We start from the raw sequence: 18,733 nt of genomic DNA on the forward strand, positions 1-18,733 counted from the left end.
TCCCAGATAAACACATCTGCACCAGGTGCACTAAACTGCAGCCTGATGATGTTTGACTCTTATGGGAGAATGGGGAGGTGATAGACAGGAGCTACAGGCAGGTAAGTGGGTGACTCAGGAGAAAGAGAGGCATTGCACAGCTAGTGTAGTGTACACAAGTGGCGGTTCTCCTCAATAATAAGTATATAATTTCACATACTCTTGAGGGGGACCACCTGCTGGGGGGAGCTACAGTGACAGTCTCTGGCACTGAGTCTGCCGTTACGGCTCAGAAGAGCAGAGCAGTGAAGAAGACTGCAGTATTATGAGATTCCTTAGTCAGAGGAACAGAGACGAGGTTCTGTGAGCACGATGGACACAGCCAGATGGTATGTTGCCTCCCTGTGTTAGAATCAGGGATGTCTCGGATCGTGTCTACAGCATTCTCAAGGGCGAGATTGAGTAGCCAGAAGTTTTGGTACATATTGACACCAATGTCATAGGTAGACAAGGTGGGTTCCTGATGTGAGATTTTGGGGAGTGAGTTAGAAAGCTAAGAAACAGGACCTCCAGGGTAGTAATCTGGATTGTTGCCTGTGCCAGTAAGGTAAGAATAGTATGATTTGGCAGGTGAATTGCGGCTGAGGAACTAGTGCAGGGGGGCAGGGGTTCTGATTTATTGATCATTGGAATGTTCTCTGGGGAAGGTATGACCTGTACAAGAGGGACGGGTTACACTCAAACGCGAAAGGGGGGGGGGGGGGGCGTCCAATATCCTTGTGGGCAGGTTGGCCAGAGTAGTTCAGGTGGTTTAAGCTAATTTGGCACAGGGATGGGAACTGAAGTGATAGTACTGAAGATGAGGTAGTTGGTTTACAGAGGCAGTGTGTAGTGAAACTCCTAGCAAGGAGGGGCTGATGGTAGAGCAAAATTGCAGTCAACAGGATGAGTTGCAACATAACAGGTGGACAAAATCAAAAAGAATGAATACAGGACTGAAGGTGTTATATTTGAATGAGTGCAGGCTATTGAATAAGGTAGATGTTAGCACAGTTGTAGATTGGCATGTATGATGGAGGCATCAGTGAATCATGGTTGAAAGAAAATTATAGCCTTGAGCTTATTGTCCAAGGATACACATTGTATCAAAAGGACAAGCAAGCAGGCAGAGGGAGTGACGTTGCTCTATTGGTTAAAAAAAAGAGATCAAATCATTTGAAAGAAGTGACATAGTGTCAGAAGGTGTTGAATCATTGTGGATAGAGCTAAGGAACTGCTAGAGTAAAAACATTTTGATGGGAGTTTACAGACCCCAAAACAGTATCAAGAATATGGTGTACAAATTACAATGGGAAATAGAAAATGCATGTCAAAGGGGTAATGTACAATATGCAAGTAGATTGGGAAAATCAGGTTGGTGCTGGATTCCAAGAGAGGGTATTTCTAGAATGTCTATGAGATGGCTTTTTAGAGCAGCTCGTGGTTGCGCCCAGTAGGAGATCAGCTATTCTGGATTGGATGTTGTGCAATGATCCAGAATTAATTAGAGAGCTTAAGAACCCTTAGGGGCATGTGATCATAAAATGGTCGAATTGACCCTTGAATTTGAGAAGAAGTTTATCAGTAATACGGTGGAGTAAAGGTAATTACACGGGAATGAGAGAGGAGTTCGACAGAATTGATTGGAACATTGCTAGGGATGGTGGCAGAGCGGCAATGGCTAGAATTTCTGGAAGCAATTTGAAAGGTATGGGATATATACATCTCAAAGAGGACAAAGTATTATAAAGGCAAAATGACACAACTGCGGCTAACAAGAAGTCAAAGCCAACATAAAAGCCAGAGGGCATATAATAGAACAAAAATTAGTGGGAGGTTAGAGGATTGGGAAACTAACAATAGTCATTAAGAAGGTAAAAATGGAATATGAAAGTAAGCTAACCAATAATATTAAAGAGGATACCAAAAGTTTCTTCAGATATGTAAAGCAGAGGCGAGAGTGAGTATCAGATTGCTGAAAAACGTTGTTGGAGAGATAGTAGTGGGGGACAAAGAGATGGTGGACGAACTGGACGAGTATTTTGTATCTATGGAAGGCATAGATCCAGATGTCAAGGGTCATGAAGTGTGTGAAGTTACCATTATTAAGGAGAAAGGTTCTTGGGAAACTGAAAGGTCTGAGGGTAGATAAGTCATCTGGACCAGATGGTGTACACCCCAGAGTTCTGAAAGAGGTGGCTGGAGAGATTGTGGAGGCATTAATAATGATCTTGTTATGTGAATGAAATCACCAGAGAGAGTTACTGGTAGATACAAAGCAGCTTCTTTATTCAACAAAACAAGGTACAGCAGGCATCATACAGAGACATTTTTGGTGGAAAGGTCTGCTGGCTCAATGTGGGGGTCGATATTTATTTGCTAAAAACAAAGGACAATTCAATATTTACAAAGTATAGACAATGCTTTCTTTTAAAGCTAAATACAAACTTCACACTTTCTGATCGCATCCATCCCACAGACGCCAGCAGCGTCTGTGGACTGGGATTCACAGCTTTTAGGAATGCATTGTTCCAAATAAATCCACAATACATTTTCAAGAAACATAAGACTGGTAGCCAAAGCCACTTGCTAAATGTTAATAACCTAAACCCAAAAATCACCTTAACAGTCCCTCCCCTTGGCCCTTCTGGACAAAAATAAATTTGTACCAGAAAAGGCCAACCTAGGAGGATCTACTCAAATAGGGCAGCAAAAATGCCCTGCCTCAAAATTCTGCCCCCCAGCACACACAATTTTGTGTGTCTCGATATCTACCCTAGCATTCCCTAATCACTACCTACCAAATGTTAAATAGAGAGGTTGTTCCAGAAATTTGAACAAGTCTTTAGAAATGCCTCTTCTTTCATGCCTGTCTGCTCTTTCCCTGCAGGCTGACTGCAGCTTAATCACATTCCTTGTCTTCACCCCTTCATTCTCTGGTCATTGAAACTCTCTTCCCAGGAGCATCCACAGGCCCTCTCATTGATGAACAGGAAGGGTTTAGGGTGGTCATTATGTCAATATCTACATGAACCTCTCCCCGGTGGCACCCCCTTTCGAATTGTCCAGTTGATCACTGGCCCTACTGCTACAAGGGCTGAGTTCCTCATTGAGACTGGAGGTGGCTGCCTTCAGATGCCGTGTGCAGTCTGAAATGCTATTGATGATGTGGAACTTGCTGTCTCTGCTTTAACTTTTTAAAAAATTCCTCTCCATCTATTTTCCAATATCTTTTTTATTCTATGCTATTAAACTAATCATCTATCTTCAGCAACCAACCTTCATTACAGAGTACCATCATCATCACATTTTAGCATGCTGTTCACGGTTTTCTGTCATGCTCTCGGGGTCTTCTGCCTTTGCGTTTCCTTTGGGTATGTTTTCATCAGCTGTGGTCAGGTATGGCATGGCCGGCTGGTGTTTCTCTCTTAGGTTCTCCGTAATTACATGGTTACTGGGTACACTTGATCCCCGCTCTGTCTGTGGGAGCAACAAGAGGGTGAGTTGTATGCGTTAACCTGAGTCCAGTGTTTCCACTGGCTGCCTTGCTGAGTCTGCACACACGGAAGCATTGTTGGTTAAGGGTACCATCTGTGGTCATATCCATCTGGGGCAAGCCCTGGCCTTTCCGGCAGCATCCTTCACCTTGACTTGGTCCCTCCTTTGCTCCCTTTCTCCGCCACCTCTCCTCTTCATATAATTTTACTAAACTGGCTTCTGTCATTTCTTCCTGCGCACTTGCAATAGCAATTTCAATTGCTTCTTGTTCCTCTGCTGCTTTATTCGCAGTAATGTCTGCCCTCGGAGGGACTGGAAAAACTTTATGTTCTGGAGACAGGCCATTCAGGATTGTTGCAGGGCCCGCCACTATGGGATGCAATTTTGGCATGGTCTTAAGGGCAGCATAGCCTGTTGTTAACGGATATGGTCCACTGGGCTTTACTGGCCATATAGGCGAGTTAGTAGTGGCCACAGTCTCTCTGTGTATCCCCTACTATTTTTGTTCCTTCACTATACCCTGGACAGCTGTCAGTTCATCAGTTTTTATAGGGTACTGCTTGTGGGGTTTATACAGACCCTCCCCTATTTTAACTGGGTTTATCTTTAATTGGCCACAGTCTTGCTTGTGTGTAGCCCACACTGCTTTGAACTGCTGACAAAGTAACACATAGACACCATCCTGGCTCCAGTCTCTGGTGATCCAGGCAACTACGACTATGCTAGCCAGGTTGTGTATTCTGTTGGTTGTATTGTGTTCACCGCCCGTGGGTTTGGGGGGGGGGGGCGGCAACATCAACTCAGACCATGAGAGGTCTGCGTCGGGCATTTTCATGCCTTACAAGGCACAGATTGGAAGTCTGTGTGTGGCGCCACTCCTCGCACAGACTAGGGCAATGTGTGATTAAGTGCCTTGCTCAAGGACATAAACACACTGCCACAGCTGAGGCTCAAACTAGTGACCTTAAGATGACTAGAGGAACGAACGCCTTAACCACTTGGCCACGTGCCCAACACAACCGGGAACCTTTTGCACATGAGGCCCCTGACTTGTCCATATTATTTCTCCCTTTCTCGAATCTATAACAGCTCCTGTTTCCCTTAGGATGTCTATTCCAAGGATAGTGCCCTCGATATTTGGACATACCCAGAAATGCACTGGAAGCTGCACTTCCCCCATTTCTAGTATTTGCAACTGGCTTCTTTCTGCTTTCACTGTGTTCCCTTCTACACCCCTAATATAAATGGCCTGTCCGGTTGTTGGCAAGGGTAGGTCTGTTACTGATACCGATGCCCCTGTGTCCACTAACATATTGCATTGCTGTCCCCCTAACGTTGCTGTTGTGCGCATCCGCGGGTCACCAGAATTGGCAGTGGGGCCTACCGCCACATTTTTTTCTGACCTAGGAGCCGTCCTTACTAGCTCTTTGATCTGACCAACGGTCAGACTGGGCACCGATGGGTGAGAGGTTGTGTGTCTGCTGTGACGTTCACCTGTTTTTCTTTCCTCTGTTCTGGACACTGCCTCCAACCATGTTCCAAATGCCCACACCTGTTGCATCTCAACCCCTTTACCTCCCACGTCTATTTCAGCAGTTCCTTGCTTCGTATCCTGGTCACCGGCAAACAAAACAAACTCTGGGACGTCACAGCAGCTGCACCCACTATAGCCATTTTACATTCTTGCATTTCCTTCAGTCTATCTCACTCGTCCACAAAACTGTCGCAGAGTAGGTCGACCCCACCATTATGCTTAAATTTAAAACTTCCTGGTGGACTGAGCTCAGGCCTTCCTTCAGCATTTTCAGGAAGACTTGGTCATCTCTCCCTGGATTATCCAACCCAGAATTCTCATACGCTCGATATTTATGTTCTTCATAATCCATGGCTGTCTCATCTGTTTATTTGAATCACTGCCGTTATCATTACCCAGTTGCCCTCACCTCCCCCCATTCGCAGCCTCACTTTCCCTTTAAAAAAGCAATATCTTCCTTGATTGCTGGCGTTCCCGATAGTTGCCCAGGTACCATCCCACATGCCCTGGGCCATCCTGTCCCACATGTTCCTTGGGCACTTGGCTTTTACCAACACGTGTACATCTTTGGGGTGCATCTGATGAATTTCAACCATTTCCTCAAGCTTACACCAGAATTCTGAATTCTCACATGCCACTTTAAGTGAGGGCATCTCTGACAAAATGCTGTTTCTCCCCGGGGGTGAAGGGCTTATGAATGTTTGTAATCGTTGTCAAGGGCTGGCTTGAATCATCAGGGTTCTCAACCTGACATTGCTTGATCTCAGTAGGTGCCATCCTGACAGATATATCTGGGGTAAAACCTCTCCCTGAAATACATCCATACTAATTCCCACACTACGCAAAATATAAAAGACGGGTACCAGTTAAGCAGCACATAGTTAAAACCGTAGAGTATTTACTCTGCAATCTGCCACTTTTGAGCACCTGAATTCATGATACATGCTGTATTCCTTTGCATCACACTTGCAAAACGTACACTAAAATGCAGCTCCCCAAATGAGTATACATGCCCCCACCTGGCGTCTCGAACCATCGGTAACCACCCTTTGCAACTGGTGGCTCCGTCTCACCGTTAACATGCAGTTTCCTCACTTACATAAACACACATGCACGTGCACACACTACTTTTATATATACCAGTTCATCTCTCCACGTTTGTGATACCTCGTGTTCCTATGTACCACCAACCTGAACAGATCCAAATGTGAGTGCTATTTTAGAAAATACTCACTCACTTAGACTGCTAAGATCACTGGCCACGATAGGTCATGAAGGTCTCCCATTTCTGACACCAAATGTGTGAATGAAATCACCGGAGAGAATTACTGGTAGATACAAAGTAGCTTCTTCATTCGACAAAACAAGGTACAGCAGACTTATCATATGGAGCTGATTTTGGTGGAAAGGTCTGCTGTTCCAACGTGGGGCTTGACATTTATTTGTTAAAAACAAAAAACAATTCTATATTTACAAAGTATAGACAATGCTTTCTTTTGAAGGTCTACATACAAACTTCACACCTTCTGATTGGCATCCATCCCACAGACGCCAGTCGTGTCTGTGGACTGGGATTCACAGCTTTTAGGAATATATTGTTCCAAATTAAATCCACAATACATTTTCAAGGAACAGAACACTGGTAACCAAAGTCATTTGCTAAAGGTAAATGGCCTAAACCCAAAGATCACTCTTAACAATCTTTCAAAAATCAGTTTCTGGAATGGTTCCGGAAAACTGGAAAAATTGCAAATGGCACTCCACTCTTCAAGAAGGGAGAGAAGAAGAAGAAGGGAATTATAGGCAGTTTAGTCTGAACTCTGGTCAGGACGATGTTGGAGTAGATTGTTAAGGATATGGTTTCAGAGTACTTGAAGGCACATGATAAAATAGACCATAGTCAGCATGGTTTCTTCAAGGGAAAATTCTGCTTGATGAGTCTTCTTGTAACTCTGTAGAGAGCGGGTTCTGGAGCTGCAGTATGCAGACGACTGTGCTCTTGTGGCCCATACTCCGGAGGATCTTCAAACTCCGTGCTGTGGCAGTGAGAGCGTACAGCAGGGTGGGGCCTACGTCAATACCACCAAGACAGAAGTGGTTTGCCAATGGAGTACCAGTGTCCCACCCACTGTACCTGCCTTCACTGTTGGTGATGAAAAGCTGTCAGTAGTGCCATCTTTCAAATTTCTAGGGAGCATTCTCTCTGAGGATAGCGGCATTGACAACGACATCCAGAGCCGCATTAAACAGGCATCAGCTGCCTTTGGGAGACTGCAGCGTAGAGTCTTTCAGAACAGGAGCCTTCGTCCCTCCACAAAGGTCGCCGTATACCAAGCAGTCTGTGTCACCACTCTCCTTTATAGCTGTGAAGCTTGGGTAACCTACAGCCGTCACATTAAGTCTTTGGAGTGCTTCCACATAAGCTGCCTCCAGCGCATCCTGGGCATTACTTGGCGTGAGCGGGTGCCTCACACTGAAATACTTGTGAAGACCAACTGCAGAAGTATTGAGGCCATGATCACCCAGCGCCAGCTGCAGTGGCTGGGGCTCCCATAAGGATAAGGATGCCCCCATGTCGGCTACCCCGCAGTGTCATACGGCCAGCTATATCATGGTCAATACTCAGCTGGAGGGCTGAAGAAGCGCTAAAAGGATCAGATGAAGAATGCTTTAAGGAAGTACAAGATTAGATCCGGGGACCTGGAGGATGTTGCTGCTGACCATGCCACTTGGCGACAGCTGTGTGGGGACGGGGTTTGTATTCTGGAGATGGAAAGAACAACCAGAAGACAGCAGAAGAGAGCCAGGAGAAATGTAGCCATGGTTGCCACCACTATAATAGAGCTTGTCGGTCCAGGATAGGACTGTATAGTCATCAAAGATCTCACAGTGAAAGGAGTGGACGTCATCATCGGATTTTGATGGACAACCGAAGAAGAAGAAGAATTTGAAGAAATAACAAGTAGGATAGACAAAGCAGAATCAGTTGATGATGTGTACCTAGATTTTCAGAGGGCCTTTGTCAAGGCGCCACACATAAGCCTGCTTAACAAGCTATAAGCCCATGGTATTTTGTAGAAGATTCTAGCATGGATAAAGCAGTGGCTGACTGGCAGGAGGCAAATGGAAGGAGTAAAAGGATCCTTTTTTTGGTTGGCTGCTGAGGACTAGTGGTGTTCTACAGGGGTAAGTGTTGAGATCGATTCTTCTTACATTATATGTTACTAATTTGGATGATGGTTACAGGCAGTGTCAGGAAGTGTATGGTCATGCGCTTTTGTAGAAGAAACGAAAGGGTTGATTATTTTCTAAAAGAGAAAATACAAAAACCTGAGGTGCAAAGGGACTTGGGAGTCCCTGTGCAGGATTCCCTATCAGTTAATTTGCAGGTTGAGTTTGTGGTAAGGAAGGCAGATGTAAGTTAGCATTCATTTCAAGAGGACCAGAATTTAAAAGCAAGGATATAATGTTGAGACTTTATAAAGCATTGGTGAGGCCTCACTTGGAGTATTGTGAGCAGATTTGGACCCCTTAAAAAGGAGGTTCATGAAAATTATTCCAGGATTGAATGACTTGTCACATGAAGAGTGTTTGACGGATCTTGGCCTCTATCCACTAGAATTCAGAAGATTGATGGGTGATCTCATTGAAACCTATCAAATGATGAAAGGGCCTGATAGAGTGGATGTGGAAAGGATGTTTCCTATGGTGGGGGAGTTTAGGACTAGAGGACACAGCCTCTGACTAGAGGCGCATCCTTTTAGACTGGAAATGAGGAGGAATTTCATTAGCCAGAGAAAGTTGGAATCCTTTGCCACAGGCAGCCGTGGAAGCGAAATCTGTATGTATATTTAAGGCAGAGGTTATATATTCTTAATTGGTTAGGGCATGAAGAAAGGCAGGAGATTGAGGTTAAGAGGAAAATTGGATCTGCCATGATGAAACGTAGAAAATAGGTGCAGGAGTAGGCCATTCGGCCCTTCGAGCCTGCACCACCATTTATTATGATCATGGCTGATCATCCAACTCAGAACCCTGCACCAGCCTTCCCTCCATGCTCCCTGATCCCCGTAGCCACAAGGGCCATATCTAACTCCCTCTTAAATATAGCCAATGAACTGGCCTCAACTGTTTCCTGTGGCAGAGAATTCCACAGATTCACCACTCTCTGTGTGAAGAAGTTTTTCCTAATCTCAGTCCTAAAAGGCTTCCCCTTTATCCTCAAACTGTGACCCCTCGTTCTGGACTTCCCCAACATCGGGAACAATCTTCCTGCATCTAGCCTGTCCAATCCCTTTAGGATTTTATACGTTTCAATCAGATCCCCCCTCAATCTTCTAAATTCCAATGAGTACAAGCCCAGTTCATCCAGTCTTTTTTCATATGAAAGTCCTGCCATCCCAGGAATCAATCTGGTGAACCTTCTTTGTACTCCCTCTATGGCAAGGATGCCCTTCCTCAGATTAGGGGACCAAAACTGCACACAATACTCCAGGTGTGGTCTCACCAAGGCCTTGTACAACTGCAGTAGTACCTCCCTGCTCCTGTACTCGAATCCTCTCGCTATAAGTACCAGCATACCATTCGCCTTTTTCACCGCCTGCTGTACCTGCATGCCCACTTTCAATGACTGGTGTGTAATGACACCCAGGTCTCGTTGCACCTCCCCTTTTCCTAATCGGCCACCATTCAGATAATAATCTGTTTTCCTATTTTTGCCACCAAAGTGGATAACTTCACATTTATCCACATTAAATTGCATCTGTCATGAATTTGCCCACTCACCCAACCTATCCAAAATAACGAAATAGCGGAGCAGACTGGATGGGCCTGTTGTAGCATGGATGAAATCACCGGAGAGACAGAGTCACTGGTAGATACAAAGCAGCTTCTTTATTCGACACAACAAGGTACAGCAGATGGAGACACTTTCAGTAGAAAGGTCTGCTAGCCCAATGTGGGCTTGATATTTATATGATAAACACAAAGACAATTGCTACTGAAAAACTTATAGATAAGGCATAGACAATGCTTCCTTTTAAAGCTACATACAAAACTTCACACCTTCTGACTTCATCCTTTCCTTCCGACGCCAACATGTCTGGGTTGGTATCCACAGCCTTTAGGAATGCAAGTTAAGTCCACAATACATTTATTTGGTATTTTACGTGCTAACATAGAGGACAATTAATATTATAAAGTACAGTTAATACTGTCTTTGAAACTACCTGTAAACTTCACACTTCCATCCACAGCGTCTGGCTAGTACAGGTTTCCCCCGCCGTCCGAAGGTAGAGCGTTCCTATGAAACGGTTCGTAAGCTGGAATGTTGTAAAGCGAAGAAGCAATTACCATTTATTTATATGAGAAATATTTGTGAGCGTTCGCAGACCCAAAAACAACCTATCAAATCATGCCAAATAACACATAAAACCTAAAATAGCAGTAACATATAGTAAAAGCAGGAATGTTATAAATACACAGCCTATATAAAGTAGAAATACTTCTCTACAATTATTGCCTGAACTGTTCTCCATAGTGAGAATTTCCCACAAGCGCTCTCGGCAAAAACACTCTCCAGTAACCTTTAAGCTGCCAAATCATACCAAATAATGCATAAAAATACACTGCCTATATAAAGTAGAAATAATGTATGTACAGTGTAGTATCACTTAACGGAATTAGGAAGACAGCGCCGAGCACACTGATGATGGTGTGTTAGGCTGAGTTGTCGGAGGTTGGGGTGGTGCAGTGGCCCCCACTTTCCGGGCAGTGAACCGATACTGATCCGCGAAGAATGCAGTGACCGGGACGCACCCAGCACATCCTTAATTTTAAGAAGAAAGCCGAAATAAACAAGCTAATTAATTAGGTGTTGCCTGGCACGTAAATGTCGGCCCAGATCAGAGACGACGCAATCGCCTCTGATCTGGGCCAACATTTACATGCCGGGCGGCACCTAATTAATTAGCTTGTTTATTTCGGCTTTTTTTCTTGATGTGCTGGGTGCCTCCAGGCTACCGCTGCATTCTCTGCAAATCGGTATCCGCGGCCTGGGGGTTGGGGTGATGGTACACTGGGGTGTCATCTCATTATCGTCTGTTTCCATCAGGCAGGCAGGTCATCTTTGTCTTTGCCTGCCTGCCTCGATGTCAAAGGTCAAGATTCGTCGTCTGCTGTGGCTGATGTGGAATGCTTGAAAAATGACAGTTTGCTTGACTGTAGCCTCTCGCATTTTTCGATCATACAGTTCTTTGTAAACACTCAAACCATCCGCAAATATGCCCTAAACTGACGTACCCTTTCAAAATTAAAGTCGTACTTTAACATTGCAGCGAAAATCTCACGCAGTTGCTTCACATTCAGTTCCTGGACGACTTCACTTTCTACTGCATTCGGTTTCGATTGTTGTCCTTTCCTCTTCCAATTGCATCAGCTCTTCATCTATCAGTTCTTGGTCATGGGATGCCAAATCCTCTTCAACATCATCTTTGTCACCTTCCACAAGCCAAACTCACTTTGTCCTTACTTCGTTCACCACGATCGAAATGCTTAAATGTCTAGTTTTACGCTAAGTGTGAGCTCCGGATGCTCACAGGCGCGTGTTTAAGCAATGCTGGCTGCAGTGCGCTGCTTTCTTCATAACAGTGAAAACTCCTTCTGTTAGTGAAAACAGGTAACTAATGTAGGTCTTTCGTAACAATGAGGTTTCATAAAGCGAACGTTGGAAAAGCGGGGGACACCTGTATGCCAATATTCACAGCTTTTAGGAAATGCATTGTTGTGAATTCTCTCCACAGTGTTTTGTCAAATAGAAGACTGGTGGCCTGAGTCATTTAAGTGTAAATGAATCATCCACCCAAAAACTCACTCTAACAGGGCCAAATGGCCTAATTCTGCTCCTATATCTTGTGGTCTACAACAGCCTTTCTCAATCCTTTTGCCCTGTAGAAACCCTTGAAATTTGCAGGTCTCAGGAAACCCCTGCATAAAAACTACTAAATCTACAGCTTACGATACATTAGCGTGATCAGTAATTTGGAGATAGAATAATCCAAAAATTATTGTCTAGTTGATTTTCAATAAGACTCGAGACTTTCTGATATCCTTCCTCAATCTCAAGCCCGAGCAGTAGTAGAAACATTTGAAGATTTCCTTTTGTAACGTGATTTTTTCCAAATATTCAGTTTCCTTTTAAATCCAAGAAACTTGTGACTAGAAGTCAAAACATTTTCTCCAGCACCTTACAGAGACTTGTTCAAATGGTTTATATGATGAAAAATGTCTGGTAAGTAGGCTAGTTTTTGCAGCCATTCTTCATCATCAAAACACCCAGCAAAATCTGGCCTCCTATTTTCTTGAAAATACTCCTGCAAATCACCTTTCAGCTTAAACATACTGTTGGAGAACACTTCGTCTGATGAGGCACCAGATTTCTGTATGTAGCAGGAGATTGGTGTGCTCTTTGTCCAGGTTTTCACAGTTTTTTTTTAAACATTCTTGAGTAAACTGGTCTTTGCTGAATAAAGTTAACCATTTGTATAGCATCATCCAGAACTTTATTCATTTCATTTCCAAGAGTTTTTCACATCAGCACCTCCCTGTGAAGAAAGTAGTGTATTGTGACAAAGTCAGGATTTTCTTTTTTCTAACAAGAGAAACAAAACCTCTCGTAGAGCTAACCATTGATGGGGCACCATCAGTATAGATGCCACACAGTTCTTCCAAGCCAGATCTTTTGTTTCCAGCTATGAAGACAAAACATTAAATATATTTTGGCCTTTGCTTGTTTCGGGCAGCTCTTTGCAACAGAAAAAGTTTTCTTGAATTTCACAATCATTTACAAACCTTACCAACTTGGATCACCAGTCCATCTAAAACCCATTGATAAGCTTTCATTGTAAAGACAGAATTTTTTTGTGTGTTGTTGCAGTAGTGCAGTGAACTGTTGTGAGGGTGGAACTGGGCTCTCTGACGGTGGTGTCTGAAAAGAGGATGCTGTCCAAGTTGCATGCCATCTGGGACAATGTCTCCCATCCACTACATAATGTACTGGTTGGGCACAGGAGTACATTCAGCCGGAGACTCATTCCACCAACATGCAACACAGAGCGTCATAGGAAGTCATTCCCGCCTGTGGCCATCAAACTTTTCAACTCCTCCCTTGGAGGGTCAGACACCCTGAGCCAATAGGCTGGTCCTGGACTTATTTCCTGGCATAATTTACATATCACTATTTAATTATTTATGGTGCAACTGTAACAAAAAACCAAATTCCCCTGGGATCAATAAAGTATGACTATGACTAAATGGCCTTATCAGAATTGTCCATAGGCCTAGAATCCTCCTCTTCCATCTACTCCAGTTTTTAAAATGAAAATTTCACTCTAATTTTCTACTACACCAGTAGAGTTTGTTTGCTCCAATAAGCTAGTCAGTGGCATGTATGGGGAAGTTAGAGGAAGTAATTTGGGAGGGAGAGGCTGACATAACAGCCCCAAGTTGGGCGAGTACATTCAATGCTTGAAAAATGCACTTCACGCTCCTCATCAGCTTACCAACCTCCCCTCCGTGCAATACCGAGTTCACCAATTACCAACAGCCTCCCCTATCTTGTGTCAGAAACTGAGAATGAATTCAACCAAATAAATATGGTCCTATTGCGCACTGCCATAGTGGGCTGAGAGACCTCTCACGAGATTGCTCACAGGGCAGCTCAGTCACTGCCCACCACTGCGAGTGTTAGCATCACACACTGTGCGAAGTTCAAAAAAACATTTTATTTTTTTAATCACGATCTCTCACGAAACACTGGTCTAAAACATAAGAGCTCCAAATGCCTGATAATTGTAGAAATAATCATTGACTAGTGACAAGTCTTGTTCAGGGCAGTAGTACTTTCTGTTACACTTATAATTCATGCAATATACTTGCTTGAAAGCAGAAAATAAGTTCATTCCTCCTTGCTTGACTCCTGCTCACTATATTTTTCCTAACTTGTTTGATGCTTTGTTCATACTTTCATCTTTTATTTGCAAGATGATAGGGCTTATAATTACACTTGCAATTTTTCCTTAGTTTAGCTTCATTTACAAAGTGAAGTAGATAATATACAAACCTCACTACATATTAGGTTACTGGTGAAATGGTGTTTTTAAGTCATTGATTCTAAGTTAGTAACTGGGTTTTTTTTATTCGCCTTTAGCCCTATGCTGATCACAGTGTTCAAACACCATACCACCAGGTTTATACCCAAAATCCCATGGCAGTGGCAGCCCCTGTCATACAGCAGGAACAGGTGAAGGTAGGAAAACATTAACTTTGAACTATTTCTAATGTCTCCTGAGCAACCCCAGATCAATGTGGAGGAAAGTAATCAGATAGTAAAACTAGGGTGTGCTTCCTCTGGTGTTATCTTTCTACACAACAACCCTAGATTAATGATTCCATCCATGTGCAAGTGGTATAAATATTGCTAGAATGAGGCAAAAACATGTGGTATTAAGATAATATTTTTATTATTCTCTGCTTCATGTATAAATTTGTGATTTGCTATAATTGCAAGGCAGTTATTTCAGGCAATATTTCAGGGCAATTGGGTATTTAATTAACATTGAGAATAGTGTGTCTCCTTTATTAAATTTACATTGAAAGCAATGGGTGGGAGAGCTAAGTAAAATAAATGGAGAATAGTATTAAGAGAAAAATAAAAATACGAAAAATGCAAAAAGAAAAGTTTTTAAAAACTTAATTCGCTATATGAAAGAATGATATTGGGTATTTTTACCTTTTTGGGGTATGTTAAGTTTCGCTTTTATCAAACCATTAAAAGGGTAGCTCAGTTTAATTTAAAAATGTGATGTGTTATGTGGATATATAGGAGAGTAGTATAAATTAATTATTGTTCAAAAGATTTGTAATATGTAATGGCTGACTAAACTGAGCCACGTGGAAGCTGTAACCTGGGAGATATATATGTCTTTATTCAATGCAGCAGATCGTCTGGTAAGAATCTAGAATGTCTCTTGACACATTGTTTTATACTTCTTAAACACAAAAATAACAACAAACAATTAACTACAGTTTTTTTAACTTGGACAGAGTAACACACAAAGTACTGGAGGAACGTAGCAGGTCAGGCAGCATCTATGAAGATGTATAAACAGTCAGCATTTCGCTGAGACCTTCATTTTGAAGGGCCTTGATGATATGTCTCATCCCAAAATGTTGACTGTTTATTCCTCTCCATTACTACTGCTTGACTTGCTGAGTTCTTCCAGTATTTAGTGTATGTTATTCTGGATTTCCAGCTTCTGAGAATCCTGTGTTTTTGAAGATAGATAACTTTTGCAAACTTACATTTACAATATTAGCACAGCCTAATTAGCAGAACTGCTTTGTTTATTTAATATTGGTTTAGAAGCTTCTGAATGCAAACTCCCAGACACCAAAATATACCTCTTGTTAGATAGCTTCCTGAATATACAACTAGCCAGCATCTTAAGTAACAAAGCAGACCTGTCCTGAACTGTGCATTGATGGTAGGGATATGCCTTTAATGATGCATTAGTGAGGGTCTGATCTCAATGATCTGACACACTCACAATGTCCTCCACCCAGTGATTGGTTTCAGTAGCCTTAAAATATGACTCAATGTGTAATGCACTGTATATTTTTAGAACATTAAAATTCTCAGAGAGGAAAAAACTTCAGATAATTTTATACTCTTTGTTGATGAAAAGTTAGTATTTCCCAAGGTGAATATTAGTGGTATGAAAAAAATTCAAGTATTGTAATGACCGCTTAAGCAAAAAAGTCTATTTTTCCTACAAACTCTCTTGCCTTGATTGTAAGTAAAACAATAAAATGTCATTGTATAAAATAACTATCTGTAAATTACATTGTAGAAAACTCCAAATTGTTATGCAGCATGGTAAAGAGTTGCAAAGAGATTGAGTGCTGAAAGAAGGAAAGCATTGCTGTTACCGTTTAAGTACCTTACAGAATCTTGATTAATCTATTTTCTGTGATTATTCATCTGTAAGTGGTCTTTCATATTCACAGATGCTGCTGCCATATCTTCTGGTGTCCTAGTAGCAATGTGTACAGTCAGTAACATCCCAGACATGAGGGAAGCTAACCATTGTTAAAGGTTCTTAAACTTTCTTGCAATTAATTTCAGTAATAATGAGGAGAGTGAGAGCAGTACGTGACTTCATTCACGGCTGTATTTTGCAAACTGGGTGTTGCCCCATTAGATACTATAAAAGTTAGCAAAATAATGAATTTATGGTGACTTTTACAACCACCAATAGAGCATGTCCCTCTGGTGCAGAAGGTCCTGTTTTGGGAAGCTGCAATCTGCAGCAGCCTACTTAGAGAAACAGCCTTCTGATATTATAGATCCAAAGAAATTACTTTTGGCCAGCTCACCATTTGAGTAGTCCCACTCACCCATTGTCTTCTATTAGGCCCAGCTGCTGTACATGCTGGTTGTTGAGACTGCTGTTGTTGGTCCTGTTCTTCCATCCAAATGAAACGTGCAATAATAACACCTATGATAAGCAGATAGAGCTTTCTGAGGGTAGCAGAAAAAGATTCAATACTTTAATTACCTGAGTAATCCTTTCCACAGAGTGGTGTTAGGTCTTATGAATCAATAACTTGAAGTTTAGTGCACCTATAAATATTGCTTTAGAGGCTCTAGGATTAATCCTGCTCCTTTTCACTGCCAGCCTAGGCTCTGAATGAGTTTTATAAGTGGTTTTAAAAGTAGTGTTGCCTTTTAGTCCTAATTGGTACAAAGGATGTTGATATTTAACAAACTGAAAAAACTTGCAACACACATCAAAGTTGCTGGTGAACGCAGCAGGCCGGGCAGCAATTCTAGGAAGAGGTACAGTTGACGTTTCGGGCCGAGACCCTTCGTTAGGACTAACTGAAGGAAGAGCGAGTAAGAGATTTGAAAGTGGGAGGGGGAGGGGGAGATCCAAAATGATAGGAGAAGACAGGAAGGGGAGGGATGGAGCCAAGAGCTGGACAGTTGATTGGCAAAAGGGATATGAGAGGATCATGGGACAGGAGGCCCAGGGAGAAGGAAAGGGGGGGGGACCCAGAGGATGGGCAAAGGGGTATAGTCAGAGGGAGAAAAAGGAGAGACAGAGAGAGAGAGAATGTGTGTATATAAATAAAGGATGGGGTACTAGGGGGAGGTGGGGCATTAGCAGAATTTAGAGAAGTCAATGTTCATGCCATCAGGTTGGAGGCTACCCAGATGGAATATAAGGTGGTGTTCCTCCAACCTGAGTGTGGCTTCATCTTTGCAATAGAGGAGGCCGTGGATAGACATATCAGAATGGGAATGGGATGTGGAATTGAAATGTGTGGCCACTGGGATATCCTGCTTTCTCTGGCGGACAGAGTGTAGGTGTTCAGCGAAACGATCTCAGTTAGTCCTGACGAAGGGTCTCGGCCTGAAACGTTGACTATACCTCTTCCTAGAGATGCTGCCTGGCCTGCTGCGTTCACCAGCAACTGGGAATTCTTCACAGACCTGTTATTTAGTTTGAATAAATTAATAGTAGTATAGCAAGTGAATAAAGCTGACACAGATATATGACTTGCAAAAGATAGTCAATGAGATGCTCAGGGATATGCATGATGGGAATAATGTGATTGATAAAAATGTAACAAAGGACATTGTTCATCGGCATAGCTTGATACTTTTCACAGTCATTAAAAAAGAATTGTTTTGATGGTATGTAAGAAATCTATAGATTGCATTTAGAATGGTGACAAATGGCACAGTCCATAGAATTGTGGGCTAATGTATTTAGATAATCCTCACAAGAGAATGCACAAGTGTTAGGAGACACAAAACTTGAAGAGTACATCTATAGATCTCTGGAGGAATAAAAGGGGTTAGATAAGCTGGTTAGAAATGTGCACAGGTGATTTCTTTCAGTAAGATACCTTTCATTCTTCTAAACTGTAGAAGAAGGAGGCCTAATCAAAACCTTTCCTATATGACTGTCTGCCATCCGAGGAACCAGTCTTTTCTGTTATATTTTCTGTAAAGCAAAGTTTTTTAAGTTAGACCAAAACTGTACACAGTACTTGTGTGATCTCACCAAGGCCCTATATAATTGCAGTAAGACTCCTTTACTCTTGTACTGAATGCCTCAAGTAATAAAGGTCAGTGTGCCATTTGCCTTCCTAATTGTCTGCTGCACTTACATACAGCTCTCAGTATGCTCAAGGAGAGTCAAGCCCCTTGGAACATTTCCTAATATCGCCATCTACCTCTTGTTGGATGTACTTGGAGCCTGAGAAGATAGTGTCTGAATCTTACATGTTTTCAGATTACCTTTACATAATGTGACATTTGAATAATTTTCTTTGTGTTAAGATTTAGGTTTATTAGCCTTTTAATACTATGGGGTTTCTGAATTTGTGTTGATGGCAGATCCACTGTTTTTTGAAATACAGGTTTCAAATTTTCAAGCTGCTTTTTATATATTTGATCTGGTGTTCAACTAAATGAAGTCACTGTATTATGTTTATGAGGAGACATCTACAGAATAATAACTGAAATGCGTGTCAAAATTCACATTTCCATCCCACATTAACATATTGCACATACAGACCAGCAACTGTACTGTTGCAGGAAAGCAGAAATGACTG

The 18,733-nt window shown here is 42.4% G+C and overlaps 1 protein-coding gene across 1 annotated transcript in view; it reads left to right on the forward strand.

Moving 5' to 3' along the window:
- The window catches only part of LOC140199469 (protein boule-like), a 104,654-nt gene that overhangs the window by 73,143 nt on the left and 12,778 nt on the right, over positions 1-18,733 (forward strand). Inside the window, exon 10 of the mRNA XM_072261613.1 lies at positions 14,256-14,354. Coding sequence (XP_072117714.1) covers positions 14,256-14,354 — 99 coding nt within the window. The remainder of the gene's footprint in view (positions 1-14,255; positions 14,355-18,733) is intronic.

This window comes from Mobula birostris, chromosome 6 (assembly GCF_030028105.1).
Source record: "Mobula birostris isolate sMobBir1 chromosome 6, sMobBir1.hap1, whole genome shotgun sequence".
In the NCBI taxonomy this organism is placed as follows: domain Eukaryota; kingdom Metazoa; phylum Chordata; class Chondrichthyes; order Myliobatiformes; family Myliobatidae; genus Mobula; species Mobula birostris.